The sequence below is a fragment of the Vipera ursinii genome, assembly GCF_947247035.1.
Source record: "Vipera ursinii genome assembly, chromosome: Z".
Classification (NCBI taxonomy): domain Eukaryota; kingdom Metazoa; phylum Chordata; class Lepidosauria; order Squamata; family Viperidae; genus Vipera; species Vipera ursinii.
The window spans coordinates 47,140,630-47,167,927 of NC_139517.1; the positions used below are offsets into that span (position 1 = coordinate 47,140,630).

The 27,298-nt window shown below is 41.8% G+C and overlaps 1 protein-coding gene across 1 annotated transcript in view; it reads right to left on the reverse strand.

Moving 5' to 3' along the window:
- RETREG3 (reticulophagy regulator family member 3) overlaps nt 1-27,298 on the reverse strand; it is a 61,895-nt gene that overhangs the window by 17,878 nt on the left and 16,719 nt on the right. The window contains exons 9-14 of the mRNA XM_083376325.1: nt 27,085-27,165; nt 9,109-9,212; nt 8,531-8,620; nt 6,380-6,491; nt 6,091-6,236; nt 4,927-4,980 (exon numbers count right to left, since the gene is read on the reverse strand). Of these exons, the coding sequence (XP_083232451.1) occupies nt 4,927-4,980; nt 6,091-6,236; nt 6,380-6,491; nt 8,531-8,620; nt 9,109-9,212; nt 27,085-27,165 (587 nt within the window). The remainder of the gene's footprint in view (nt 1-4,926; nt 4,981-6,090; nt 6,237-6,379; nt 6,492-8,530; nt 8,621-9,108; nt 9,213-27,084; nt 27,166-27,298) is intronic.

Consider the following 27,298-nt stretch of genomic DNA (forward strand, 5'->3'; position numbering starts at 1 on the left):
TCGAGTAGCTCGGGCAGGGCTGCCGCTGCACGATTAGGTGGTAGGTACGCCAGCAGCAGGCCCAACTGCGCCCCCGGGCCATATCTCAGTAGGAGAGACTCACACCCGACCATCTGAGGGACGGTGGTCTCTCGCGGGCTAAGGGATTCCCTGATGATAACTGCCACTCCCCCGCCCCTCCCATGGGTCCGAGGCTGGTGCAGCACCTGGAAACCTGGCAGGCAGAGGTCAACCAGAGGGACACCACCTTCTGGGCCCAGCCAGGTTTCTGTGATGCAAGCCAGGTCCGCGTGCTCGCTCTCCACTCGGTCACAAACGAGGTGAGCCTTGTTAGCTACGGACCTGGCATTCAGGTAGACCAGCCTTAGCATAGGAGGCTGCACACCTTCGCTCCCGGGTCCTCCGGGGAAGTACAGAGGGTCGGAGCGTCTCACCGCTTGTACAGAGCGGTGAGATGACACTCCCGGTGACGATACGGCCCTCTGTGCACCTTCTGCCGTTCCCCACCGTCCTGGGAATTGGTAGTCCGTCGGCTCGCCTCTGGGCTTCGTCAGCGACCGAACCCCGCTCCTCCCCTTCGCGAACGGTCTACCAAAAATTCCTCAAAATATCCAAAATATATCGACTGAACCAATATCAATGATGGAGACTATAGAAGCTATAAAAAGGCAAAAAAGGACGACTCCAGGGCCAGCTGGACTACCTGCAGAATACTACACTGCATTACAAGACGTGCTTACTCCGATCCTGAAAAAACTTTGTAATGAAATTCTCCTGAAAACCAAAATACCAAAGACATGGACTGAAGCTAACATCACTTTAATACCTAAAGAAGATACAGATTTGACACATTTTTGCCTCGATAATGGCAGAAAGAATTAAGAAATTCTTGATTGAATTTATACATACAGATCAAAATGGCTTTCTGCCTAAAAGACAGATAAAAAATAACTTAAGAACAATTTTGGATGTTCTAGAGTACTATGAACCTCATCCAGGCAAACAGATGGCTTTGATATTTCTTGATGCACAAAAGGCGTTTGATAACTTAAAGTGGCAATTTATGTTTCAGCAATTTGTGGAAATGGATTTTGGGGAAAACTTTATGAATGCAATTCATGCAATTTATGATAGATAGACTGCTAGAATAATTGTAAATGGAGACTACACATAAAACTTTAATATTAAAAAGGGCACAAGACAAGGATGTCCTTTATCCCCATTTATATTTATATTAACCTTGGAAGTATTGAACAGAAATATTAGACAAGACTCTGAGATTGAAGGGCTGGAGATAAAGGGTGAAAAATATAAATTGCAGGCATTCGTGGATGAGTTGGTATTTATATTGGAAGAACCTCTGGAAACAAGCACAAAATTGTTGGCCACAATAGAACAATATGGTGAGGTCGCAGGCTTGACAATAAATAGAGAAAAGACTAAGTTTTGACAAAGAATTTAACAGAAAAACAGAAAACACAACTTGCAAGAAAAACAAATCTTCAAATAGTTAAGTACTTGGGAATTTACTTAACAGCAAGATGTATAACAGTAAAAGAGGACAACTATACAAAATTATTAAAACAAATAAAACTGGACTTAGAATAGTGGAAAAATCTCCAACTGTCAATACTGGGGAGAATAGCTACAATTAAAATGAATATCTTACTGAAAATACTTTTTTATTTCAAACTAGTCCGGTAAAATTAGAAAAAGCGTTCTTTGATGAACTGAATACCATAATATTGAAATTTATTTGGCAAGGGAAAACAGCATGAATTAAAGTGAAATTGCTACAGGACGTTAGAGAAAGGGGAGGATTTGGACTCCCAGACTGGAAGTTATATTACCAAGCAGCTATTTTAACATGGATTAAAGAATGGATAACACTTAGAGACAAAAGATTACTATACGTAGAGGGGCATGACCTGCAGATTGGCTGGCATGCCTTTCTGTGGTATGGGAAGAATAAAACGCATAGATATTTCCAGAACCATGCTATAAGAAACTCACTTCTCTTAGAATGGAAAAAAGAAAAGAAAAAAATATATTAAGATACCTGAATGGCTTTCAACAATGGAAGCCTTTGCTTACCCAAACTTAATTAACTATGATAAACTTGTAACATATATAAAGACTTACTGGACAATGAAGGAAGATTGAAATCTAGACAAGACTTACAACAACAAGGTATTGACCTATCATGGTGGCCATACCTACAAATCCTATCAAGGTATGAAAAAGACGTGAAAACAACGGGGCTCTATAAGGAACAGACAGAACTTGATCTTACATTGCTAAAAACAGATGAAAAGCTGATTTAAAAAACTCTATAGATTACTGCTTAGCTTAAAAATGGAGGAGGAACAAGTTAAAGAAATGATAATATGGGCAAAAAATGTTGGACATACTATAGAGCTTGAAGAATGGGAAAAGTTATGGGATAGAAATATTAACCAAAGCTGTACCATATAAAGAAAATTTGTACAAAAGGTTTTATAGATGGCACATGACAACAGTGAGACTAGCCAAAATGTTTAAAAATACTTCAAATGTTTGTTGGAAATGCAACCAAAGACCAGGTACTTATTACCATATATGGTGGTCATGTCCTAAAACAAAAATATTTTGGCTTAAGATACATTTATGGTTGGAGAAGATGATTAAAAAACAAATAGAATTTAAACCAGAATTGTTTCTGTTAGGAATGATAGGCCCCAACTATGACAAGGAGAGTGGATACTTAATGTTACATGTATTGACAGCAGCGAAAATTATGTATGCCCAATATTGGAAAAATGAAAAGTTACCGACTGAAGAAGTATTAATCAAGAAAATATTGGATTGTGCAGAAATGGATAGATTAACTTTAGAGATTAAAGAGAAAGAACTTCTCAGTTTACTACAGAACTGGGAATAAATTTATCAATGGCTAGATAAGCAAGTTAGAGAGAAAGGAATATGATATTCAATTTTGAATTTATTTGAGTAAGAAAAATACTATACATTGAAAACTTAGTATTGTTTATGATAATCTATCATACCTATCATTATTATTTATTAGCTTTGCTACTTTTATTTATATATATTTACCCAGACAATATGCTGTTTGCCAAATATTGAATGTTATTGGGGAAAAACCCCAAACCTCACCCCCAACCTTTCCTGTACCCTATCCCAAACTCCCATCCCCCTACCCACCTCTTTAACCCTATAAAAACTAATAAAAAAAATTTCCAAATTTTTTTATGTATGTTATTGAATTATTAACCCAGTCACCATGTTGCTTTTTAAATACTTAACTGTAAAATTAGAAAACTAATAAAATATTATAAAAAACAAAACAAAACCGGATCATGCCAGACAAATCTTATTGCATTCTTTGACAAGGTGACAAGATTAGTGGACCAGAGGAATGCTGTGGATATAACTTACTTGGACTTCACTAAGGCATTGATAAGACAGAAAAATGTGGTTTAGACAGCATCAGCACCAGATGGATTCGTAGCTGGCTGACCGGCTGTACTCGGCATGTGGTCCTCAATGGAACTGCATCTACATGGAGGGAAGTGTGTAGTGGGGTGCCCCAGGGCTCTGTTCTGGGCCCAGTGCTCTTCAATATCCATCAATGGATGAGGGGATAGATGGGGAACCCATCAAATTTGCAGACAACACCAAGCTGGCAGGAATAGCCAATACTCCAGAAGACAGGCTTAAGATACAGAAGGATCTTGACAGACTTGAACACTGGGCACTATCTAACAAAATGAAATTCAATGGTGAAAAAGTAAGGTTCTACATTTAGGCAAGAAAAAGCAAATGTACAGGTGGTTCCTTGCTCAATAGTAGTAACTGTGAGAGGGATCTTGGAGTCCTAGTGGACAATCACTTAAATATGAGCCAGCAGTGTGCTGTAGCTGCCAAAAAAGCCAACACAGTGCTAGACTGCATTAACAGAAGGATAGAATCAAGATCACGTGAAGTGTTAATACCACTTTACAATGCCTTGGTAAGGCCACACCTGGAATACTGCATTCAGTTTTAGTCACTATGATGTAAAAAGATGTTGAGACTCTATAAAGAGTACAGGGAAGAGCAACAAAGATGATTAGGGGACTGGAGGCTAAAACATATGAACAACAGTTGCAGGAATTGTGTATGTCTAGTTTAATGAAGAGAAGGTCTAGGGGTGACAGGATAGCAGTGTCCAATATCTCAGGGTTTGCCACAAAGAATAGGGAGTCAAGCTATTCTCCAAAGCACCTGAAGACAAGAAGCAATGGATGGAAACTAACCAAAGAGAGAAACAACCTAGAACTAAGCAGAAATTTCCTGTTAGAACAATTAACCAGTGGAACAATCTGCCTCCAGAAGCTGTGAATACTCCAACACTGGATGTTTTTAAGAAGAGATTGGACAGCCATTTATCTGAAATGGTATAGGATTGCCTGCCTGAACAGGGGATTGGACTAGATGACCTCCAAGGTCCCTTCCAATTTATCATCATCATCATTGTTATTATTGTTATTATTATTAGAGTAAATTCCATCTTAAGGAGATACAAAATTTCATATTAAATTCTTATTAAAAAGAAAAACCAATTGGGAATTTGTTAAAAAACAAAGACTGATTTAAGAAAAATAACTGAAGTATTTTTCACAATTATTTGTTCCTTTGCTACCTTTTCAATAATATCATTTCCTATTTTTTTAATCATAATTGAGCCAAAAGGTCAAGTGTTTGGTTTCCAAGAATTTTGTGGTCTAAAAATTTTGCATGCATAGTGAGTCTGCAGCTGTATACTGTAAACCATCACTTGAATCTTTTACACTTGAAAATATAGGATATTTAGAATGTACTTTGTTGGTTTCCTAGATACACACTCAATTATATCATTTTTTAAAACTATAAATAATTATGTATTACCATTCTCTTGCGGCGACGCCATTCTCTGCAGTACAGCTTTTTCTCATTGTATACCTACAATCAACAAAACCAAAGCAATTGTTTTCAGGTCCAATGAAACAGCTCAGACTGCAGCCAGCTTTGATGTAGGAACCAAAGTTGCAGCATCCAAAACTGAGTGTTAACAAACTGCCTGCAAGAAAAGGGCCTTAAAAGAGAATTAATATTTATCCCAATTTAATGCTAATTAGAATTAGATTTTAATTAGACAATTAGATTTTCACTGCTCTTGATGTACACCAAGTTAAGGAAGTTCCCCAGAATTATTAGCAAATAAATATTTACAATGTTGCAAGTTTCTGTACAATTCACTGGCTAATGACCTGTGCCGTAAACTAGACTTAATGAGCATGTAGCTTATCATATGAGTACTATGTAATTTGATAGTCTTCCACATATTAAGCTTGATGTTACCCCACACCCACAATGCTTCTACTCTTCCTTTTAGATTTTTGTATATACTTTCTATTTTATATCTTTTAGCTTTTCATATTTTTTTAATCTGTATTTTTAAATGAGTGTACCTCACCCTCCATATGCTGATCTAGGTAAAGGTAAAGGTTCCCTCGCACATGCGTGCTAGTTGTTTTCGACTCTAGGGGCTGGTGCTCATCTCTGTTTCAAAGCCGAAGAGCCAGCGCTTGTCCGAGGACGTCTACGTGGTCATGTGGCCGGCATGACTAGACGCCAAAGGCGCACGGAACGCTGTTACCTTCCCACCGTAGTGGTCCCTATTTTTCTACTTGCATTTTTATGTGCTTTCGAACTGCTAGGTTGGCAGAAGCTGGGACGAGTAACAGGCGCTCACTCTGCTACGCGGACTCGGGATTTGACCCACCAAACTGCTGACCTTCTGATCGACAAGCTCAACGTCCTAACCCACTGAGCCACCGCGTCCCACTTATGCTGATCTATTACCATACTAAAGATTTGATTATTAGCAAATGTGTTTTGGAGTCCTGGGACTCCTCTCTCTCTGATGCTTCACTTAATTTTGAAATACTCTTGAATCTCCACAGCCCTTATATATAGTTGGTATAGGATAGCAGGGCAACCAGAATCGGCAGCCTGAACCATCCCATTCTCTGCCATTGGAGCTTTTGTTACCCTTAGCAGTTTCGTTACCTTTTCTTTCTCCTCAGGGGTCACATGATTGGCAGCAGATTTAATTCGTTCCAATTTCTCTGTATAATTGGCACAATCTTTTTTTAACTCTTCGATTTCTTTAGCCATCTCTGGGGTTGTCATAGAGCCCTTCAGTTCTTTCAGTTCTGGAATGGAATTATTAGTTACAATAGCTGAGAAGGCTCTGGTCAGTGGGACAGCTAGAGTCCCCAAAGGTTCCATGCCATTCAAGCATTCAATTGCATGGGTATTTACACTCAACGAATTGATTTAACCTTCCTGAAAATACCTGATTCCATGTGACGACAATTCTGTTGCAGTGTCTGAATTTTGCAAGACAGTTCTGAAATCTCATTGTCTAAGCCCTTGAGTTCTGATTCACACATATTACCAAAACGATTCTGGGAAAACATGTATAGGACAGAGCATTAATCTAAGATGACCAGCAGAATGCATATTTTCTATAATGATATCATGGAATAAACCACATTCCAAGCAATAGACAAGTTTTTGTGAAAACAAAACTCTCATTGCATATCTTTGTACTATCCTTATAGTATGTTCAGCCAAAGCACTTCTCTTCCAAAACAATTATCAATTTGCAAAGAAATAATTTTCAGCTGGGAAGCAATTTGCTTATTTAATAAAAGTTTAAAACAGCATCTCCAAGCTTGTTTCTCTGCTGCTTAAAAAAACTGATGCAACAGTATAAAACTATTTGTCTTGTAATATTAAGTTTCAAATTAATTTATATAAGAAAATGTGGCCAACTGCTCATCCAGTATTCTGTCAAATGTTGGCTAAATGGATTCATCTGGGAAGCTCACAAGCCTCTACTAGAGAGTGATAACTTTCCACTTTAGTTTCCTGGTAACCAATATTTTTCATTTATGTAGTTCTTTTCTTCTATCCCACCTTCCTTCAGAAATTCAGAATGGATCAAGAATTATGGCACTCCCTCAATTTACCTCTGCAAAGAACAGTTCCATGAGATTGGTTGGCAGAGACAGTAACTGGCCCAAAGTCATTCGGGAGATAAGAAGGGATGTGAATGTGGGTTTCCTATGTCCTAGGCAAACACCATGGCATGCATTCAGCATGCGTTAATAACCAGAGCTGTCTAGATCAGGGGTCCCCAACCCCCAGGCGATGGCCTATTTCCAACCAGGCCAGGGGCCGGTGCACCCACAGCTTGATTAACGCAAGCAGCGAGCTTGTGCATGTGCACATGTGCAACTCAACCTGCGCGAAGGGCTGGTGCACATATGCATGCACATGCAGCTCGACTTGCAGTCAAGCTGCATGTGCGTGCGCGCTGGCCTACTGCTTGCATGGTCTGGTTCCCCCCTCCCCCACAGCCAGGCTGTCAAGACACAAAGGTAATAATTTAATAGCTAAACAGCTTATGTAATGATGTAATGTAATATAAGGTGGATGATGCAATGATAGGAAATGACTCAGCAGGGACTGTCTCTGTCTGTATCCCTTTTAAGAGTCTGGGTATAAAAGGGAAGGTTTTGCTGGAGTGTCTCTCGTCCATTTCCTGCTGTATTTGCTGTGGGTTGCAGTTTGCTGCATTACCACGTATATGTATTTTGTTTCTGGTGTACATTGTAGTGTATGATAAACCACCATTTAATACAAACCACTGTTTACTGTATTTACTCTTGGGTTATCTCAGCACAATAAGACTGTGCATCTTCTGACACCTATGTCCCAGGCAAACACTACGGCATGCATTCAGCCATGCATTAACAACCAGAGCTGTCTAGATCAAGCATCCCCAACTCCTGGGCGATGGCCTATTTGCCACCAGGCCATGGGCTGGTGCACCTGCAGCTTGATTCATACAAGCAGTGGGCCGGTGCACATGTACATGTGCAACTCAACCTAAGCAAGTGGTGGGCTGGTGCACATGTGCATGCACATGCAGTTCGACTTGTAGTCAAGCTGCATGTGCATGTGCATGTGCTGGCCTGCTGCTTGCATGGCCTGGTTCCCCTCTCCCCACCAGCCAGGCTACTAAGCCACAAAGTTTGGGGACCACTGGTCTAGATCCATCTTATGTACCAGCTACTATATATCTTCCTGTTGGCTGTTCCTGCTGGGTGTTCAGATATCCAGATAGACACCCAAACAAAAGCTTAATGTAGCTATCCAATAAGACAAACTGAGATCAGAAGTTAATTCTAATTTGTAGAGGTGTTGGGCTGGCATCAGAGTCTTTTAAGTTACTAAGACTCTGGAAAAGAGAAGTTGAAGATACGTAACAGCTGATATATAAGATGGATCTAGACAGCTCTAGTTGTTGATATTGGTTATTGGTTTTAGAAAAGTACATGGATGTCAGTCCTGAAAAAGACTGAATTAGTTATCTTGCTTTTTTCCCTTGGGTAGTAAAGTTAAATTTAAGTTTCACAGAAACAGAATGGCATTTCACCTGATCTGGAAAATAAATCTTCTGCTTCCCATAAACCTTCTCGTTGATCTTCCCTTGATGAGCCAGCTGCTCTAGTGCCTTCACTACAGCCTAAATCAAACAGAAATCAAAAAGATGCAGAATCAGAAGAATTCACAAAATGGAGGACTGAAATGAAAACTGCAAACTGTTTGAACATCAAATGAGAATGAAAATTTAACAGAAAATTCTTTACTATAGGAGAACTGAGCACAATTGTTGAAAATGTACATGGCATTTTCAACTCAGGTAGTGGAGGTAGTTGGAAGTTAGTGTCAATATGTGAATGCATCTGCTTAAAGTGTAAAATGCTGCACAACACAGTACAAATAAAACTGATGCCATAAGCAGAAAAACAATGGAATTTCTTAACTAATCTGTTTCTTCAAGGATGGCTCATATCATGAACATCATGAACATTCATTATTCTTCTAGATTTGGCTTATGTTAAAATATTCAATTAATTTACAGAATTTAAAAGATACATAGCATACATTTGGAAAGTGAAGTGCAATACTATTTTGACCACTGAAGATAACACAAGTCCCACAGTGTCTTACCGTCTTGCCCAATCCATGTTGTTGCTGTAAGTTGCTAAAGACATCCTGAGCACTATGAGGCCGGTTCTGCTCCTGAAGATAACGTAGCAGGATGGCAGCACATTCTCCAAATCAAAAAGGGGAAAAAATTATAATGACAAACTAGCATATGAGGAAACCCCAGAAGGAAATAATGTTTTCTCATAGACAGTTTAATATCTGGAGGATGAATAACAGATATTCTCCATGTATTTAAAAAAACTGTAAAGTGTTAGGGTTACTGCTTACTGCAAAGCTACTAAACACCATGCAGCTTTGTCAATATTCCATCAATTATTATGGTAGCGATTCTGTGATATCTTACATTATATTTTGTATTATTTAGGTTACAGTAGCGAATTCATTGGTAGACCAGTGGCTAATGATAAGTATAAAAATAATTTTTTTCTTCTTAGTTTGCATTTTAGCTTGCTTTTTTATTTACTTTTTAAAAGAGTAAGGCACTGTTTTGTTACAAAACAAATACATATCACAAAAAAAAGGAAAAAAAACCAGTTCCACTGCAGCCTTCTCTATTTGGCATGTTCACCCTCCATCGTCCAAAGCAGCAACATTGCCACACTTTTCCTGGCGATGGTGAGAAGTGTAAAATACCACATTTGGAAGGTGTCCGATTGGGGCATTGTAAAAAAAAAAAAGGAAATGCGAAGATCCGACTTTCTACATCCTATAATTGGGTTCGTTCACGAAGGACTTTCAAATGCTGGAAACAAGTTTGATTTTTTTTTTAAATAAAGAGTATTTCACGATAAGCACACTTTGCCTTGTAAAGGAAAAGTGGAAGAGGATCCACACAACAACCTAGAATAGATTTCTTTCCTCTTTTTTCTAGTTGCTTTACCATCAGAACCGTCGCGCTTCTTCCCTCCTCCACTCATCCTGATCAGGGCGGAGACTCCTATCGGAAGCGGAAGCTACTGCCTAAAACAGAGATTCCAAAAAATAGAAATAAGAAGTCTATCGACTTCCGGGTTAAACTTTAACGTCATTTGGGATACGGTTGGGGATCCAGAAGCTGTCTTTTGCCATTTAAAACGTAATGCTGCTGCGAAGCAGCGACCAGTTCATCTCAGTCTCGGCTGGCGAGATTGAATACTGCCTTTGAACTCATAGGGACTATTAGGAAAAAAAGAGCTAAATACTGTAGATTTTCCTCTGCTATTTTCTGAGAGGTAGTTGCGATGGAAGTTACTTCCTCAGTTTTTATTAGAAACCAGTGGCAGAAATGGCTGGGGATATTTATATTTGTATCCCACTTTCATTATTTTTGTAAATAACTCATGGGGTGAAAATGCCTACTATTCTTTCCTCCTTCTATTTTCCCTACAACAACCCTGTAAGGTGGGTTGGGCTGAGGGAGAGTGAGTGGCCCAAAGTCATCCAACTGGCTTTCCTGCTTAAGGTAGGATTAGAAATCATGGTCTCTTGGTTTCTAGCCTGGTGCGTTAATCATTAAACCAAACTTCATATTCCTTCCACTTTTTTCAGCATGACAGACTTCTCAATGTGACTGGGTCTTCCCATGTATCAAGAATCAATTAATCAGAATAGAGCTGGAAGGGAAGCCATTTCAACTTTTTTATATTACTCAAGAAATAGAATAAAGAAGGCGGGGAAGCATACTATATTATTTAAGACATTCATCCCTCTTAGAATGATATATTTAGTTCAAATCTTTTCTATTTCTTTAACCATATTCAAACAAATGCTTCTTTTTAAAGTATTCTCTCTGGTAGGTCCCAGCATCTATTTTTTTGATTTTCACTTTACTCTTTTTCCCTTGCCCATCATCTGTCTTGATCAATGTGTTTTGCTGAGTCAAAAGATCTTTTCATATGTTCAGAAATGTTACTGTAAATATAAAAAGTAAATCAGGTGAAGTGTCTTTCTACAGGGCTTCTGCCTTTCCATGTTTGTTGAAAATCTTTTTCTTTCTCTCCACTTCTCTTATCATTTCCTTTCTCTACGATGTTCGTGACATCTCTACAGTCCATTTTATCCAATCTGTTTTCTTGTCCTCAGATTTATTTTGTAGTCTTAAGGAATAAGTTGTTTTTCCCAATTCTTGTAAATTTTTCCCCACTAGGATTAAATCATGTTTCCTTGTTTTGTTAAATTCCATCTTTAAGTCTCAATTCTCAATTTTGTATCCACTTATCTGTTTTATCTGCTCCTTTTCTGTTGTTGTTTTCTGGGATTTTTTTGTTGTAGAATTAACTTGGAAACAGATTGATTTATATTTTCAAAGTTATTTTGAATTTCTTTTTGACATGTTCTTTCTACATGTCTCTGATCCATGATGGCCAGGAATTTCAGTTTTTCCCTTCTTTTCTCTCCAAATAGCTTTAGAGTTCCAATTACGGTAAATAGATATTTGTAATCCAAATAGTTCAAAATATTTTTTTCTGAAATTTATAATTCTCTCTTTGTCTGCAGATCAGAATGGATTTTTACCCAAAAGACAAACTAAACACAACATTAGGATAATATTGGACACGCTAGAATACTATGAAATACATAGTAGACAACAAATGGTGTTACTATTTTTAGATGCTCAGAAGGCCTTTGATAATGTTAAGTGGTAATTTATATATCAATAACTTAGGTATGTGGACATGGATGAAAAGTTTATAAACATAATTAGGGCAATATATTCTAATCAGGAAGCCAAAATAATAATAAATGGGGAAGTAACCAGGAAATTTCAAATACAAAAAGGAATACGACAAGGATGCCCTCTATTCCCATTATTATTTATACTGACGCTAGAGGTTCTAACGAGGATAATTAGAAATGAACTGCATATAAAAGGATTAGAAATTTAAAAAGAAATTTTTAAGCTTCAAGCATTCGTCGATGATTTGGTCTTTATTATGGAGGATCCACAACAATTGGGACTGAAACTGTTGGAAGAACTAGATAAATATGGTGAAGCCGCTGGGCTGAAAATAAATAAGGGTAAAACTAAAATGATTGTTAAAATATGACGAATAAACAGAAAGAAAATTTGGCTAGGATTATGGATATACAAATAGTTAAGAAGATAAAATATCTAGGAATTACTATTACAGCCAGATGTACTTCAATCAAAGAAGGCAATTACGATAAAATAGTGAAACAAATAAAAGAAGACCTGGAAAGATGGGGAAACTTGAGTCTTTCACTTTTAGGGAGAATTGCTGTCGTAAAAATGAATGTACTACCTAAAATCCAAAATATTCCTATACAACTAAATCAAAAAAATTTCAGAAACCTGAACAAACCGACACTAAATTTTATATGGCAAGGGAAAAAACCAAAGATTAAAATGAAACATTTGCAGGAGGCCAAAGAAAATGGGGGTTTAGGACTACCGGACTGGGAAACATACTACCATGCAGCGGCCCTAACCTGGATTAGAGAATGGATAATTTTAAAGAATAAAAGATTATTAATTTTAGAAGGCCATGACTTGTAATTAGGCTGGCATGCATTCCTATGGAATGAAAAACAAGGGCTATATCAACATTTTTAAAAACATCAGATTAGACAAGCACTACTCAAAATTTGGAATAAAATTAGAAAACAAAATTACATTAAAAGTACTAGTCTGGCAGGTCCACCCTCAAGGCGATAATTTATCCAAACTTGTTCAATTTGGAAAATAGCATCTCGTACAAAGATATTATGAATGATGTGGGAGAATTGAAATCCAGACAGGAACTAGAACAACAAGGGATAAAATTGGAATGGTGGGCTTACTTACAGATATAAACATGATATGGGAAAGATAAGTGGGGGATAAATATTCAAGAAACTGCATTGGATAAAATCTTATTGGGGCCAGATGAGAAACAAATAAGGAAATTGTATAGTCTGCTATTGGGGTATAAAATGATTGAGAAACAAGTTAAAGAACGAATGCTGATATGAGCTAAAAATTTGGGACATGGTATCAATCTTGATATATGGCAAACTCTCTGGGATAGAAATAAAAAGATAACGCTGTCCTCAGCTTATAAAGAAAATTTATATAAAATGTTCTACCGGTGGCATCTCCCTACAGCTCGATTAGCTAAGATGTACAAAACTATATCACCTAGCTGTTGGAAATGTTCCAAAGAAATAGGTACTTATTTTCATGTTTGGTGGTCCTGCAATAAGACGCAAAAGTATTGGCAAAGGATATGGATATGGATAGAAGAAATATAGTTTATAGTAGTAGTTTAGTAGTATAGTTTATAGTAGTAGTTTATAGACCAGAATTTTTCCTATTTGGCATAATAACAGAGAAATATACCAAAGTAGAGCTATATATAATGATACACATCATCACGGCAGCAAGAATGATGTTTGCCCAGAAATGGAAAAATAGTGAAATACCTGACAAGAGTGAAGTGATAAATAAAATTTGGACGTGCGCAGAAATGGACAAGTTAATTATGGAAATTAAATCCCATTTTAATCCCATTTATATCCCGCCCTTCTCCGAAGACTCAGGGCAGCTTACAATCTAAGCACAAATCAATGTGCTTAGCAATAGCTTTCATTCTATGTATATGCCTGCTTATTAGGGCTTTCGCCCCCTCCCCAAGCAGCATTATTACAAAGTCAGCTTATTGCCCCCAACAATCTGGGTCCTCATTTTACCTACCTCGGAAGGATGGAAGGCTGAGTAAAGTAAAGTAAAGATCAGTCAGATTACAAAATTTGGAATAAGTTTTACCTATGGTGGGAACAGAAAGGAAGGTCTAAATAGAGATATACAGTATGCTGATTTCACACGTTATTAGAATAAGATGGTTGATAAGATCGAATATTGTATATAAATACGTACATAAAATGTATATGTGTATAAAATACAAAAATGATGTAGACAAGAAGGCCGGACTGTTAAGACTTTGTCCAAAGTTTTAAATAATAAAATTTGCAATAAAATAATAAAAAATTAATAAAAAAAACTTCTTATATTCTGTATATAGTCTTTATAGTCCAATAAACTCCAAAATAGGTCCACCACCAAAAGAAGTATTTTGTAACAGTTCTTCTGTCCAGGAATCCAAGAATTATCAGTCAACCGATGTTTGTAATCCAAAATGTCCAACCATCCTGCAATCAATCCATAAGTCTCCCCCAGGCAAAAGTAACCAAGAGGCAGAAAGTCAAGAGTTAAAGTTCAGTCGATGTTTGTAATCCAAAAGGGTCAAAACCGTTGTAGCTCCCACCATACAGAAAATAGCTCAAAATGTTTTTCTCTGTTGCCAGTGGCTCTCTGTTGAATTAATAGCTTCACTAAAGATCAAAGAAGCTAAGTCAGACATGTCAAACACAAGGCCCGGGGGCCGGATTCGGCCCGCGAAGTGGTTTCATGTGGCCTGCGAAGCCATCCTGGAAACAGTGAGGGAACGGCCCCCACTGCCTTGGCCCTGGCCCAGAGACCCTCCTTCTGCCAGAGACCTTCAGATCTGTCCCACTCCTGCCCAGGCCCCCATAGGCATCCTTGATGCAAACGATGTAGAGCTGGCCATGCCCACCCAGTAGGCCATACGTACTCTAGCAACGCCCAGCCAGTAGGCCACGCCCACCCTGGCCATACCCACCCGGCCCCCTGAGGGCAACCGCAATGCTGATGCGGCCCTCAATGAAATTGAGTTTGACACCCCTGACTAAGTTATCTGTGTCTGGGCTTTTGTCAAGTCTAGTGTAGACATAACAAAATTAGTGCTGTATCTCTCTGCCACCACTAGATGAATGAACCTTTATTGTCAAAGTACAACCGTGTATACATTTAGATGACCTTAAATATCCATTTTCTAGCACTTAAAGCAAACAGTTATTTCAACTTTAAAGTTTCTTGAATTTCACCCCAATGTTCTTTCAAAAAAGACCTTAACAGTTTTCTCAGTTCTCAAATTTATCAAAGCTATGTTTTTATATTACCTTCACTTTAGTATTATAGTTTTCTCTATTTTTGTCCCCCAAAAGGAATTGGACCGCCACTTTCATTTCTCTGGAAGGGTGGGGCAAAAATCCTCTTCTCATGTTTGGGGACTTCTTGCTTTTGGGGAGTTGTCTTTTTTAGGGAGTCAAGTATCAAAATATTAGAAGAAGGATCAATCCTCTTCTCATGTTTGGGGACTTCTTGCTTTTGGGGAGTTGTCTTTTTTAGGGAGTCAAGTATCAAAATATTAGAAGAAGGATCAATATTCTCACCCAGTTCCAAGCATGCTGTTTAAAATGCTGGTAAGTGCTTTCTTTGGTTGTCAGTAGCTTGGACTAGCCACAGAAATGTAGCATCTTTCCCCTGCGTTTGGAGGCCTTTTCTCGAATCAAACGGATTAACTACCATATTTCCGTGATCTATGAGGTTCCCCTCCTAAATCTTCATCACCTCTCTGGGGTGACTTTAGGCCCATTTAGAGCCTCCTGGCAGGGAGAACTCAGCCATGGGCAGCAGAATCCTGCTTTCCTTTGGTTTTATCGCCACGATGCAAACCGGAAGTCTGCTCAACCTGATTTCTATACTCTCCATTCCAGACCATGAAGATTGATAATAGGTCACAGTTAATCACAAATTTTGGAGTGGGGTATAGCCACTCTGCACATCACCCCATTCCCTCAAAACAATGGGGTGAGAATTCTGGTGACAGCAAAAAGCAGAGGGTTCTTCAACGATATCATCAGTAACCTGCCCTGATAGCAATTGGCAATTCAAATGTTGGGTAAATTCCTAAAACAAGGCAAAGTTACACAGAGGAATAATTCTAGAGGAATATATGAGAATTAGAGCATCAGCCCAGAGTGTCAAGTGATCCAGCGACAATTACCTAAGGACACAGACCAACATATAGGTAGATTACTGAACAGTATACAGTATAGACTGCTTCTAAAATAGAATTAGAAGCAGAAGTAGCAGGAAAAAATGTGTTGTTTGAAAGTTAGAAACCATTTATTCAGGTTGGGGTTCAGTGGAATAGCTTTAATGACATTGCTCCTTTACAATACTTAAAATCTATATAAAGCTTCTATTGTTTGCATTCTTTCAAGTAGGCTTCAACTTCTGGTGACTGCGTAGAACACATGCAACTGACTCACAATATTCAAGCTAGTTTTCATACATAAAGGAAAACTTGAGCTTGGGTCTCCTCACTCGTCCAACTTTAGTTAGTTCTTAAGAAGCATCTTAGGAAAGTCAGCCACCAAATTGGTTGAAGTGTCACCAATTTGCTGGTGATTCTGCCCCCCCCAAAGCAGGTTTATATAGAATAAAAAAAGATGATGTTTAAGTTCTAAGCCACTATGCAAATGCTGTAAGAATCTGGATTGTAAAACAAATTGAGATTGAATCCTGGTAAAAAAAAACGTTATGTGGTGTTGGGTGGCTTGGCTTCCCTATTGTATCTGGTGGGAGGTATACTAAGCAAGCATTGTGAATGTGATTTTAATTCACCTTTGCTTTGTTTTACAGCAGTGGTGTCAAACTCGCAACATCACGTGACGTGTTACGACATATCACGACTTTTTTCCCCTTTGCCGGCAATGGGCAGGCGCGGTTTCACCATGACGCATCCAGCCCATGGGCTGGTTGTCTGACACCCCTGCTTTACAGCATCAAAAGCATTAAGACCCCAAATGGCAGAAATGTTTCTAGAATTCAACTCATGAGAAAGCTGGCTAAAATCTTATAGTCCTTTTTCTTCATGCTCCCATTGTTTGGGATGCTCTTCCTGGTATTGGAATAACTTGCAAGAAAGGAATTAATTTGTTGGGAGATGAATGGATTATAAAAATGGGAGCAGGCATGCAATGGGAAATGCACACAGAAATAGTTGGCATCTGCTGTTCTCCTAGTGGCCTCTGGGCTGTGAAGCTGCAACTTAGGAGGCAAGGGAAATGAAATTGATTATGGTCAATTTCAGGCAGCAGCTGTAAGAGAAAGGTTATAACTAATTAAGAGCTGTGTTTGTTAACTTGTGGTTAGCACTTTTTAGGGAAGCACTATACTACAGAAAAAAGCAGCTCATCTAAACAATCTCTCTGTAAAATGAGAAAAAGAAGGAAAAAAATGAGCCAGGCACAGGACAATATCTAATGATTTGTTATGGTGAACACGTGACTAAGGGAAAGACAATGTAAAAGTCATAAATGTGGGCAATGGCCACCAAGTTACTTTTTCATTACCATTGTAATGGTGTTTGTTGCCTGAAGCAGTTGCTAAATGAGAATTACCTGTGCGACAAAGTGGTCTATTTGGGACTGGAGTCTGAAATCTGCAAAGCATGCAAATGCAAGCACGTATATAATGGGTACAGGTTGATTCAGCAAAATAACACTTTGTAGGTTTGTGAGTATAACTTCAGATGCTAGTTTTCACCTATAAATCAGTATATGGTAAAATCTTAATAAATTTACATGCCACTCATCTCACTATCCAAGGTGACTCTTTGGGTAAATCATAGGATACTCACAAGACTGCAACTTTCAAATTAACTCCGGAGACCCTGTCCTGCTCAAGATATGATGCTCTGGGTTCAAAGGTTGAAAAAAGCAGGGACTCAAAAGTAATGGTTCTCTATTGGTGCCCCAGCCCTGTGTGCACTCACTGCATCCTGAAGGATGACATAAGTAGCTGAATAGAAGAGCACTTGTGCTAGAAGACAAAGATACTTATTTATTTTATTTTATTTTATTATTTTATTTTATTAAATTTATATACCGCCCTTTCCCGAAGGACTCAGGGCGGTTTACAGGGCATTTAAAACAACCAGTACAAAAGTTAAAAACAAATTAAAAAAAGATTAAATCATCCCTAAAATTAAAAACCCGTTAAAAATTTTCAGCCTGGGCCGGAGAGCTCGAAGAGCCAGGTCTTCAGGTCCCGGCGAAATGTGCGAAGGTCGGGGGCAGTCCTAAGCTCCACGGGCAGCTGGTTCCAGAGGGCAGGCGCACCCACAGAGAAGGCCCTTCCCCTGAGTGTTATCCGCCGACAGTCTTTTATCGGCGGCACCCTGAGAAGACCCTCCCTGTGGGAGCGCACTGGATGAAGGGAGCTTGATGCCAGCAGCAGGTGTTCCCTCAGATATCCTGGACCCAAGCCATTCAGGTCTTTATAGGTCATCACCAGCACCTTGAATCTCACCTGGAGGGCAACCGGAAGCCAATGCAGCTTGCGGAGTAGAGGTGTTACATGGGAGTATCGGGAAACCCCCATCACAACTCGCGCAGCCGCATTCTGCACCAGCTGAAGCCTCCGAGTGGTCCTCAAGGGCAGCCCCATGTAGAGAGCATTGCAGTAGTCTAGACGGGAGGTCACGAGCGCATGAGTGACTGTGCGTAGAGCATCCTGGTCCAGATAGGGTCGCAACTGGCGCACCAGGTGAACCTGGGCAAAAGCCCCCCTGTTCACGGCTCCTATATGATCTTCAAAATTGAGCCGTGAATCCAGGAGGACGCCCAAGTTGCGAGCCCTATCAATGGGGGGGGTAGCACCTCACCCCCCCATCGTTAAAGGTGGAATAATCTGGTTAGCCCAAGATGCCGATACGCACAGCCACTCAGTCTTGGCGGGATTGAGACGAAGCCTGTTTCTCCCCATCCAAACCTGAACCACCTCCAGGCAACGGGACATCACGGCAAGGGCATCGCTGGGTTGGTTCGGGGTGGAGAAAAACAGTTGGGTATCATCAGCGTACTGATGATACCCCACCCCGAAACCATGAATGATCTCACCCAGCGGCTTCATGTAGATGTTGAACAGGAGGGGAGAGAGAACCGACCCCTGAGGAACTCCACAAGCGAGAGCCCTCAGGACTGCGAGCGGCCCAGGAGATAGGAGAACCACCGTAAAATGGTGCCTCCCACTCCCAACCCCCTGAGACGCCAAAGGATACCATGGTCGATGGTATCGAAAGCTGCTGAGAGATCTAATAGGACTAGGACAGAGGAGCAACCCCTGTCCCGAGCCCGCCAGAGATCATTCACCAGTGCGACCAATGCCGTCTTCGTGCTGTGCCCGGGCCTGAAACCCGATTGGTACGGGTCGAGATAATCAGTTTCCTCCAGGAACAGAGGAAGCTGATGCGCCACTACACTCTCAACAACCTTCGCCAAAAAGCGAAGGTTGGAGACTGAACGATAGTTATTTAAAACAGCCGGGTCCAGGACAGGCTTTTTGAGAAGGGGTCTCACCACCGCCTCCTTCAAGGCGGCGGGGAAGACACCCTCCTTCAAAGAAGCAGTTATTACTGCCTGGAACCAGCCTCGTGTCCCTTCCCGAGCCGCATAAACCAGCCAGGAGGGGCACGGATCCAACAAACAGGTGGTGGAGCTCAGCCTCCCCATGATCCTGTCCACATCATCAGGGGAAACAGGATCGAACTCAGTCCAGATAACATGCTCAAGACCGTCCGATTCCTCCACGTCAGACTCCGCCCAGTCAGAGTCCAAGCCGGCCCGGATCTGAGCGATTTTGTCTGTCAGATGATGACTAAACTCCTCGGCCCGTCCCTGTAAGGGATCCTCCCTCACCTCCTGATTAAGAAAGGAGCGAGTCACCCTAAACAGGGCAGCCGGGCGATTATCTGCGGACGCGATGAGGGCAGTGAAGTAATTAGCCCTCGCCATCCTCATCGCAGCAAGATAAGACCTTATAAAGGTTCTTAGCTGCAATCGGTCAGATTCGGAACGGCTGGACCTCCAACCACTCTCTAGACCCCATCTCCGACGCTTCATCTCCCGGAGCTCCGCAGAAAACCATGGAGCCCAACGGGATCTGCGCCGGGTCAGAGGTCGCAAGGGTACAACACAGTCGAGTGCCTCAGTGGCCGCCTTTTCCCAGGCATCCACCAAGGCATCAACTGGGCTGTGAGTGAGGGCGATAGGTACAGACCCAAGCGCCATCTGGAACTGTACAAGGTCCATTAAGCGCCTGGGGCGGAACCATTTAGTTGGTTCCGCCGCCCAGTGGCGGGGGGTGGCATAATGGAAGACCAGCCGCAGGAGATGATGGTCGGACCATGACAGGGGAATAACATCAACCCCCTCCTAAATCATCCAACCACTGTCCAGATAGGAACACCAAGTCGAGAGTGTGATCCCCCACATGAGTCGGGCCTTGAATTACCTGGGTCAGGTCCATGGCCGTCATGGAAGCCATGAACTCCCGAGCTAACTCCGATGACCCTCCCAGGGAAGGCAGGTTGAAGTCACCCAGCACTATAAGCCTGGGGAACTCCACCGCCAACCCTGAGAGGGTGTCGAGCAGCTCGGACAGAGCTGTTGCCACACAGCTGGGCACCAGGTGTGTAAGCAACAGGCTCATCTGAACCCAAGAACCACATCTCAAGAGGAGGGACTCACTCCCACCAATCTGGACAATGGCGGTCTCCCGCGGACATAAAGTCTCCCTGATAACCACCGCCACCCCACCGCCCCTACCCTGAGCCCGTGGCTGGTGTAGCACATGGAAACCTGGGGGGCATAACTCGGTCAGAGGGACCCCTCCCTCCGAGCCCAACCAGGTTTCCGTAATGCATGCCAGATCCGCGCATTCCTCCTCGATCAAGTCACAAACGAGGGGAGCCTTATTAACAACGGATCTGGCATTAAAATACACCAGCCTAAGCTCAGGGGCCTGATCACTCTCACCCCCGGGCAAAAGGGTGCTAGCCAGAGGGTCACCGCTCGCAAGCAGCGGGGGCACGATCCCAGATGTCGATACGGCCCTCCGTGCACACACCTGCTGCCATTCCCTATCGTCGTGGGGATTTGAAGCCCCACCCCAACACATCCAGAACCAGCCGCCTCTGACCCAAACCTCGTCCCGCCGGGACCCCAAACCAGCCCAGACTGAGTGCCGGTTAATAATTCCCTCTCCTCCCTCACCCTCTGTAACCTATTAAAATAACCGGCTAAAAAGTGAATCAGAGTCCTCTTAATACGTCTCCGCTCGAGGCCCCTATCTAAGCCCAGCCATCTTTCGGGGTCCCAACAATTGGGCCCGTCATTAAGGGGAGTGTAGAAAAGGGCAGCGGGTCAAACGCAGGAGGGAGAAACCCCCCTGAGGGCATACAAGTCGGCTCCAGAATAGTACAAGGGAGCCATGCAATAATAAAAGATGTCCGCATAGGGTTGATGTTAATAATGGGTGGATCGATGGTATTCATAGCAAAAGTCCGGTAGGTGTATCCCAGTCCAATTATTTATTTATTTTATTTATTTGATTTGATTTGTATACCGCCCTTCTCCCGAAGGACTCAGGGCGGTGAACAGGGCCATAAATAGCAAAATACACAAAATACAGAAATTAAAAACAAATTAAACCCTAGTGCCCAAATGCAGAAAATAAATAAAACCAAAACCCATCAGACCAGGCCGGCTTGTTCAAACAAATAGGTTTTTAGATTGCGTCGGAAGGAGCAAAGGTCGGGAGCCATCCAGAGCTCAACCGGTAAACGGTTCCACAGGTCAGGCGCACCCACAGAGAACGCCCTCCCCCTGGGGGCCACCAGACGACATTCTCCAACCGGCGGCACCCTGAGGAGGCCCTCCCTGTGGGAGCGCACTGGGCGGAGGGAAGTTGATGCCGGCCGCAGGTGCTCCATAAGGTACTCCGGACCTATGCCATGTAGGGCTTTGTAGGTCATAACCAGTACCTTGAATCTCACCCGGAAGGCAACCGGAAGCCAATGCAGCTCACGGAGCAGAGGTGTAATATGGGAGTATTGGGAGAACCCCAACACAACTCGCGCGGCTGCATTCTGCACCAGTTGGAGCCTCCGAGTGGTCCTCAAGGGCAGCCCCATGTAGAGGGCGTTGCAGTAGTCTAACTGAGAAGTCACGAGCGCATGAGTGACTGTACGCAAGGCATCACGGTCTAGATAGGGCTGCAACTGGTGCACCAGGCGAACCTGGGTGAAGGCCACCCTAGTCACAGTTACTATATGATCTTCTAAAGAAAGCTGTGAATCTAGGACACAGGTCGGCAGCCCGCAGCTCTGGAGCCGCATGCGGCTCTTTCAGCAGTCTCCTGCGGCTCCCTGTCCTCCGGCATGTGCAGTCCCACCCAAAAAAAGTGGGACTAAGAAAGTTCAACCAATCAATTCAAAGTTCTCATGGAAAAAAAACCTCACGAAGTTTGAATTGATTGGTTGAACTTCTTTGGTTTGTGGGACTGCCCACAAACCTCCTTCCTTCTTCGGACTCCACATGGCAGCAGTGGAGGAAGACAGTGGAGGACTGCTGGAAAGGTGAGTGGGACAATTTTCCATCTGCTGCGCTTGGGCTCCCCTCTTCCAAACACACCTCTGTAATCTATTCTCTTTCCACCCCACTCTTTCGCGGCAGGGCCGTTTGGCGTGTTTTTCCATCTGCTGCACCTTCCTCGGGCTCCCCTCTTCCAAACACAACGCTGCCGTCTCGCCCGACTCTTTCCACCCCACTCTTTTGTGGCAGGGCCATTTGGGCGTTTTTCCATCTGCTGCACCTTCCTCGGGCTCCCCTCTTCCAAACACACCGCTGCTGTCTCGCCTGACTCTCTTTCCACCCCCTTTTGCGGCAGGGCCGTTCGGGCGTTTTTCCATCTGCTTCACCTTTTTCGGGCTCCCCTCTTCCAAACACACCGCTGCCATCTCGCCCGACTCTCTTTCCACCCCTCTTTTGCGGCAGGGCCGTTCAGGCATTTTTCCTTCTGCTGCACCTTCCTCGGGCTCCCCTCCTCCAAACACACCGCTGCCATCTCGCCCGACTCTCTTTCCACCCCACTCTTTTGTGGCAGGGCCGTTTGGCTGTTTTTCCATCTGCTGCACCTTCCTCGGGCTCCCCTCTTCCAAACACAACGCTGCCGTCTCGCCCGACTCTCTTTCCACCCCACTCTTTCGCAGCAGGGCCGTTTGGGCATTTTTCCATCTGCTGCACCTTCCTCGGGCTCCCCTCTTCCAAACACACCACTGCCATCTCGCTCGACTCTTTCCACCCTACTCTTTTGTGGCAGGGCCGTTTGCCTGTTTTTCCATCTGCTGCACCTTCCTCGGGCTCCCCTCTTCCAAACACACCGCTGCCATCTCGCCCGACTCTCTTTCCACCCCTCTTTTGTGGCAGGGCCGTTCGGCCGTTTTTCCATCTGCTGCAACTTCGTTGGGCTCCCCTCCTCCAAACACACCGCTGCAAAAACATCACCCCTACAAACACCGTACAACGACCAAAAGGCAGTTCCATCCCCAAATCCAGGCATCCACCGGCAATCCAGCAAATCCACGGCAGTAGGATGAAACCACGGCCAATTTCTAGGCCGGGAAACCACCGCCGTCATTCGGGGAGAGGGAGGGCCCCCCGCCGCCGAAACAGCGCCAGCCAGCTGATATAATTCCCAACTCCAAACCGAGTCTCTGGATTGCTCGATCGTCGCCGCTGCTCCTCCTCTGACAGGGGGGGTTGTCCATGACAAAAGGTAAAAGGTAGTAGAAAGAGCCTGTAGAACAAGCTTTGGCCATTTTCCGAGCCAGGAAGCCACCACTGCCACTCGGGGGAGAGGGAAGCCTCCGCGCCGCTGACAGCAGCGCCCGCCAGCTGGTACGAATCCCAACTCCAGCCCAAATCCTCGAATCATCTGATCATCGCCGCCGCTCCTCCGACAAGCAGGGAGTGCTCACGGCGAAGAAAGCAGCAAAACCTGCAGGAACCAGAGAGAGCCCGCAGCAACCATCTGGGAGGCCCGGATGACAGGCCCGACGACAAACAACCTCCAAGCCGGCAGGCAGCCGCTATCCAAAGGGGAGGGAAAACCCAGCGCCGCCGAAAGCAGCGCCTAACAAGAGGTCTCTGTATCCAACTCCCCCTTCAAGCTGTTCACCGTATGTGCCTCGGTCGGGTCTCCCTAACCAACCCATGTAAAGCCCGTTGCGGAGCGCCTGGAGCTCAGACTGCAACCGCCACCATCTTGGGCAAAAAAAAAAAAGATACACTGAACATAGTTCCTCTTGAACTTCCATACTTTTATAAGAATAGCTGTATTACATTGAGAGACAACTGTATGCTGAGAGACAATGGATGGTAAAAAAATGGAAGAATATACATTTTAAAAAATGTTTCAAAAAGCAAACTTCTCCAAAAAAAGGTGCATATACAAATAGCCAATCTAATGTGAACTTCAAATCTACCTTCATTCGCTCTCATTAAGTGACTTGGACCAATCACTTTTTCTCATCTCAAATGAACATAACAAGGTTAACATGAGGGATAAAAAGAAAGATCCCTGTACAACCTGTCCTGTATTCTTGGAGGAAAGGCAGAATATAAATCTAACAGTACATAAATACACCATATTCCAACAATTAGTATTTAAATAAATGGCATGCAAGTATAACTATTGGATCTAAATTGTTAATATATTTTTTGTTTATATGAGAAACAGTGCAAAAATAGCAGCTGAGCTAAGTTAACAATTATATGATGCTGTGGGCCAATAAGAAAAGTATTCAAAGAAATTTTTTACTGTTGGAACTAGAGAAATGAAACAAACAGGATTTTTTTCTCAAATACTTTATTTTGCAGCAGATACAGCAGAAAGAAACACTCAGCAAAATGTTAAAAATAACTATTAATACAATGGAGGAGTTTGGTGGTCTTTTTGCACTAAACCTTTTTCTATTCCACATCACATAAAATCTAATGAAGTAGTCAGTTTTCCATTTTAAAAATCATCAGCATTTTACTTTAAAAACTTCTCCAATGAGACAATTTACTATAAATACTCTACAATATTGGCTGGTTTATAAACACTCAAAAAGGCAATTAAATAACATGATATTGCCACACAAATGCTACCCAAATCAAGCTGTTTTACATTTACAATGTATTACCTTTTCAAATATTCTCTGCAAGAATGTGCTATTACTCATATAGCATTAACATCACAGTATTACTGGCCAATAAAACAATAGGCAGTATTTTATGAAGGTCTTTTAATGCTCTTATGTTGGGGAAAAAAGTAAACCTCAAAACTACTAAGCCTGCAAAAATGATACAGACTGAATTGCTACGACAGAAATATGGAGCAAGACCTTCTAACTGGATATGCTAATGCACAAGATGTTATAAGCAGTTCAAATAAAGTGATCTAAATAAATGTTTAAAATATAAAAGCACAGCACTTATTCAAGTCTCTCTTGTTCAGAGAATCACCAGGATGGCTTTGCATCAAGGATAATTACTTCTAAGGTACAATCTTCCAATAGTTTAGTATAGAAATAGTTTGTATATGGAATTCTGTACAGAAAATTACAAAGCACCAGAATAATTAACTCATAAGTTCCTTACAGTATGAACTATTTAAAGAAGGCTTGTTTTTTGTAGGTCTGCAAAACTGCTTTAAGATGAATGCAGCAAAAAAATAATAATCCTTTGCTAGTTTTACTCAAGCAAAGAAACAGTATTATGAACAGACCTGGTGCCATAGTATTTATAACACCCAGATATTAGCAGTTGTTTTACTGAGAAGGTTGTACCTTTGCAGTAATCCAAACGGTACAACCAAGATATACCAACAATTCTATTATTAAGTCTGATGAAACTGGTCTTCAAATAGAGCGTTCCTGCTCTCTCAGAATTACCCATGTCTCCTTTCCCCTTGATGAAATATTGTTCCCATTTTGTATATTGGAGCAGTTGTTCTTAGGATTCTGGCCTTTATCACCTTTCAGTGGAAATCAATTAGCTTCCTTAATAAGCAATTTTTCTTCAGAAAGTAGGAATCCATCTATGAGCTTAACAGCTATAGATAACATGAAACGCGCATGGCAACAACAGTGGGATAGATCAGAATGTTAGACTGCTTGCTGGGTATCTAACTAATTTAGATATGATATTCCAATTTTGAAATCAGTATGAGAGGCTTGATGATATCTAGAATGGCAATTCTTTCATGAACTGTAGTGGAGAGAAAGTAAGAAAACTTCATTCAAAAGTTTATAGAGATCTCTGTGTGTATATTATTGCTATTATTTTCTGTGAGAATATCCCGCCTAGGATTTAAATAAATTGTGTATTTGGAATCATTCCATGCAAATCTTTGCTAGAGGTGGGAGTAATTTCTAATACCTCTAAGGTCTTGGGAACTTATGTATATGTATATACAGATGCAAACACATCTAAAGTATCTCTCTCTATAATATATATATATTTCTAGTAGTTCTGAAAATTTAAATCCTAAACCAGAAACTGGGAAAAATACTCACCTGAATTGCTCAAGAACTTAGTTTGTGTCTTAAATACAAGATCATTTCTGATGGCTGACTTGTTTTTCAAGATCTGAAGCCTATCACTGGGGCCATTTAATAAATCAGGCAGCAGGATTTTTTTTCTTTTTGAACTAGGAGTGCAAAGTACAAAGATGTAGATCACAGGAAACCCATTAGCCAAATTCTTCTAATTCTACTATAGTAGTCTTTTGTTTACAATGTATACAATTTCCCTAATTTGCCAAGCCAGATTAGCCATGAAAACTGTATGGTAATATCTTATTCCTGCACTGGGCTCTTCTAATTTCTCTTTCTATTAGCAAAGGAGCCAGAAAACAAATGCCAGATAATTGTTATTGACCACGGGAATTTGAAGGATCCATCTGATTCAGCTCTGATTGATCTAATAGTTCAAAATCATCCCCTTCAGCATCTGTATCCAGCTCTGAGCTGGAGGTTCGAAGGAAGGCCTTGGCATTTTGCTGCTGTCTGTTGCTATGCATAGCAACTGACTGGGAAGTTCCTGACAAGGCTAGCTGAATCATTCCCCTGGTCACAAAACCAGCTAAGTCATCTGTCAGATTGTGCATTAATGGAAGCTCACTCAGGAGAAATTCTGAAGCGACTGCTTCCTGTTTATGAGACTGTTGGTTCTCCTCCTGGGCACGGTTACGGGGGGCAAGGCTTGGAATGCCAATGCTGGTGTCATCCTCATCATCTATACCTGTCATCTCAGGGTTGATAGAAGGGAAATCTGGAAGATCTCGAGTAAAAGATTCCTCTGGATCGCTGTGGCCATCAAAGTCTAAAGAGAAATTTAATGGGTAATTAAAATTCATGTCTCTATATGTGTGAACAAATTTTCATTTAAACTGTATTTTTTTCCACACAAAATGTGCTTTGGGCTACAAAAAAAAAGTATTATGAAAATGAGTATT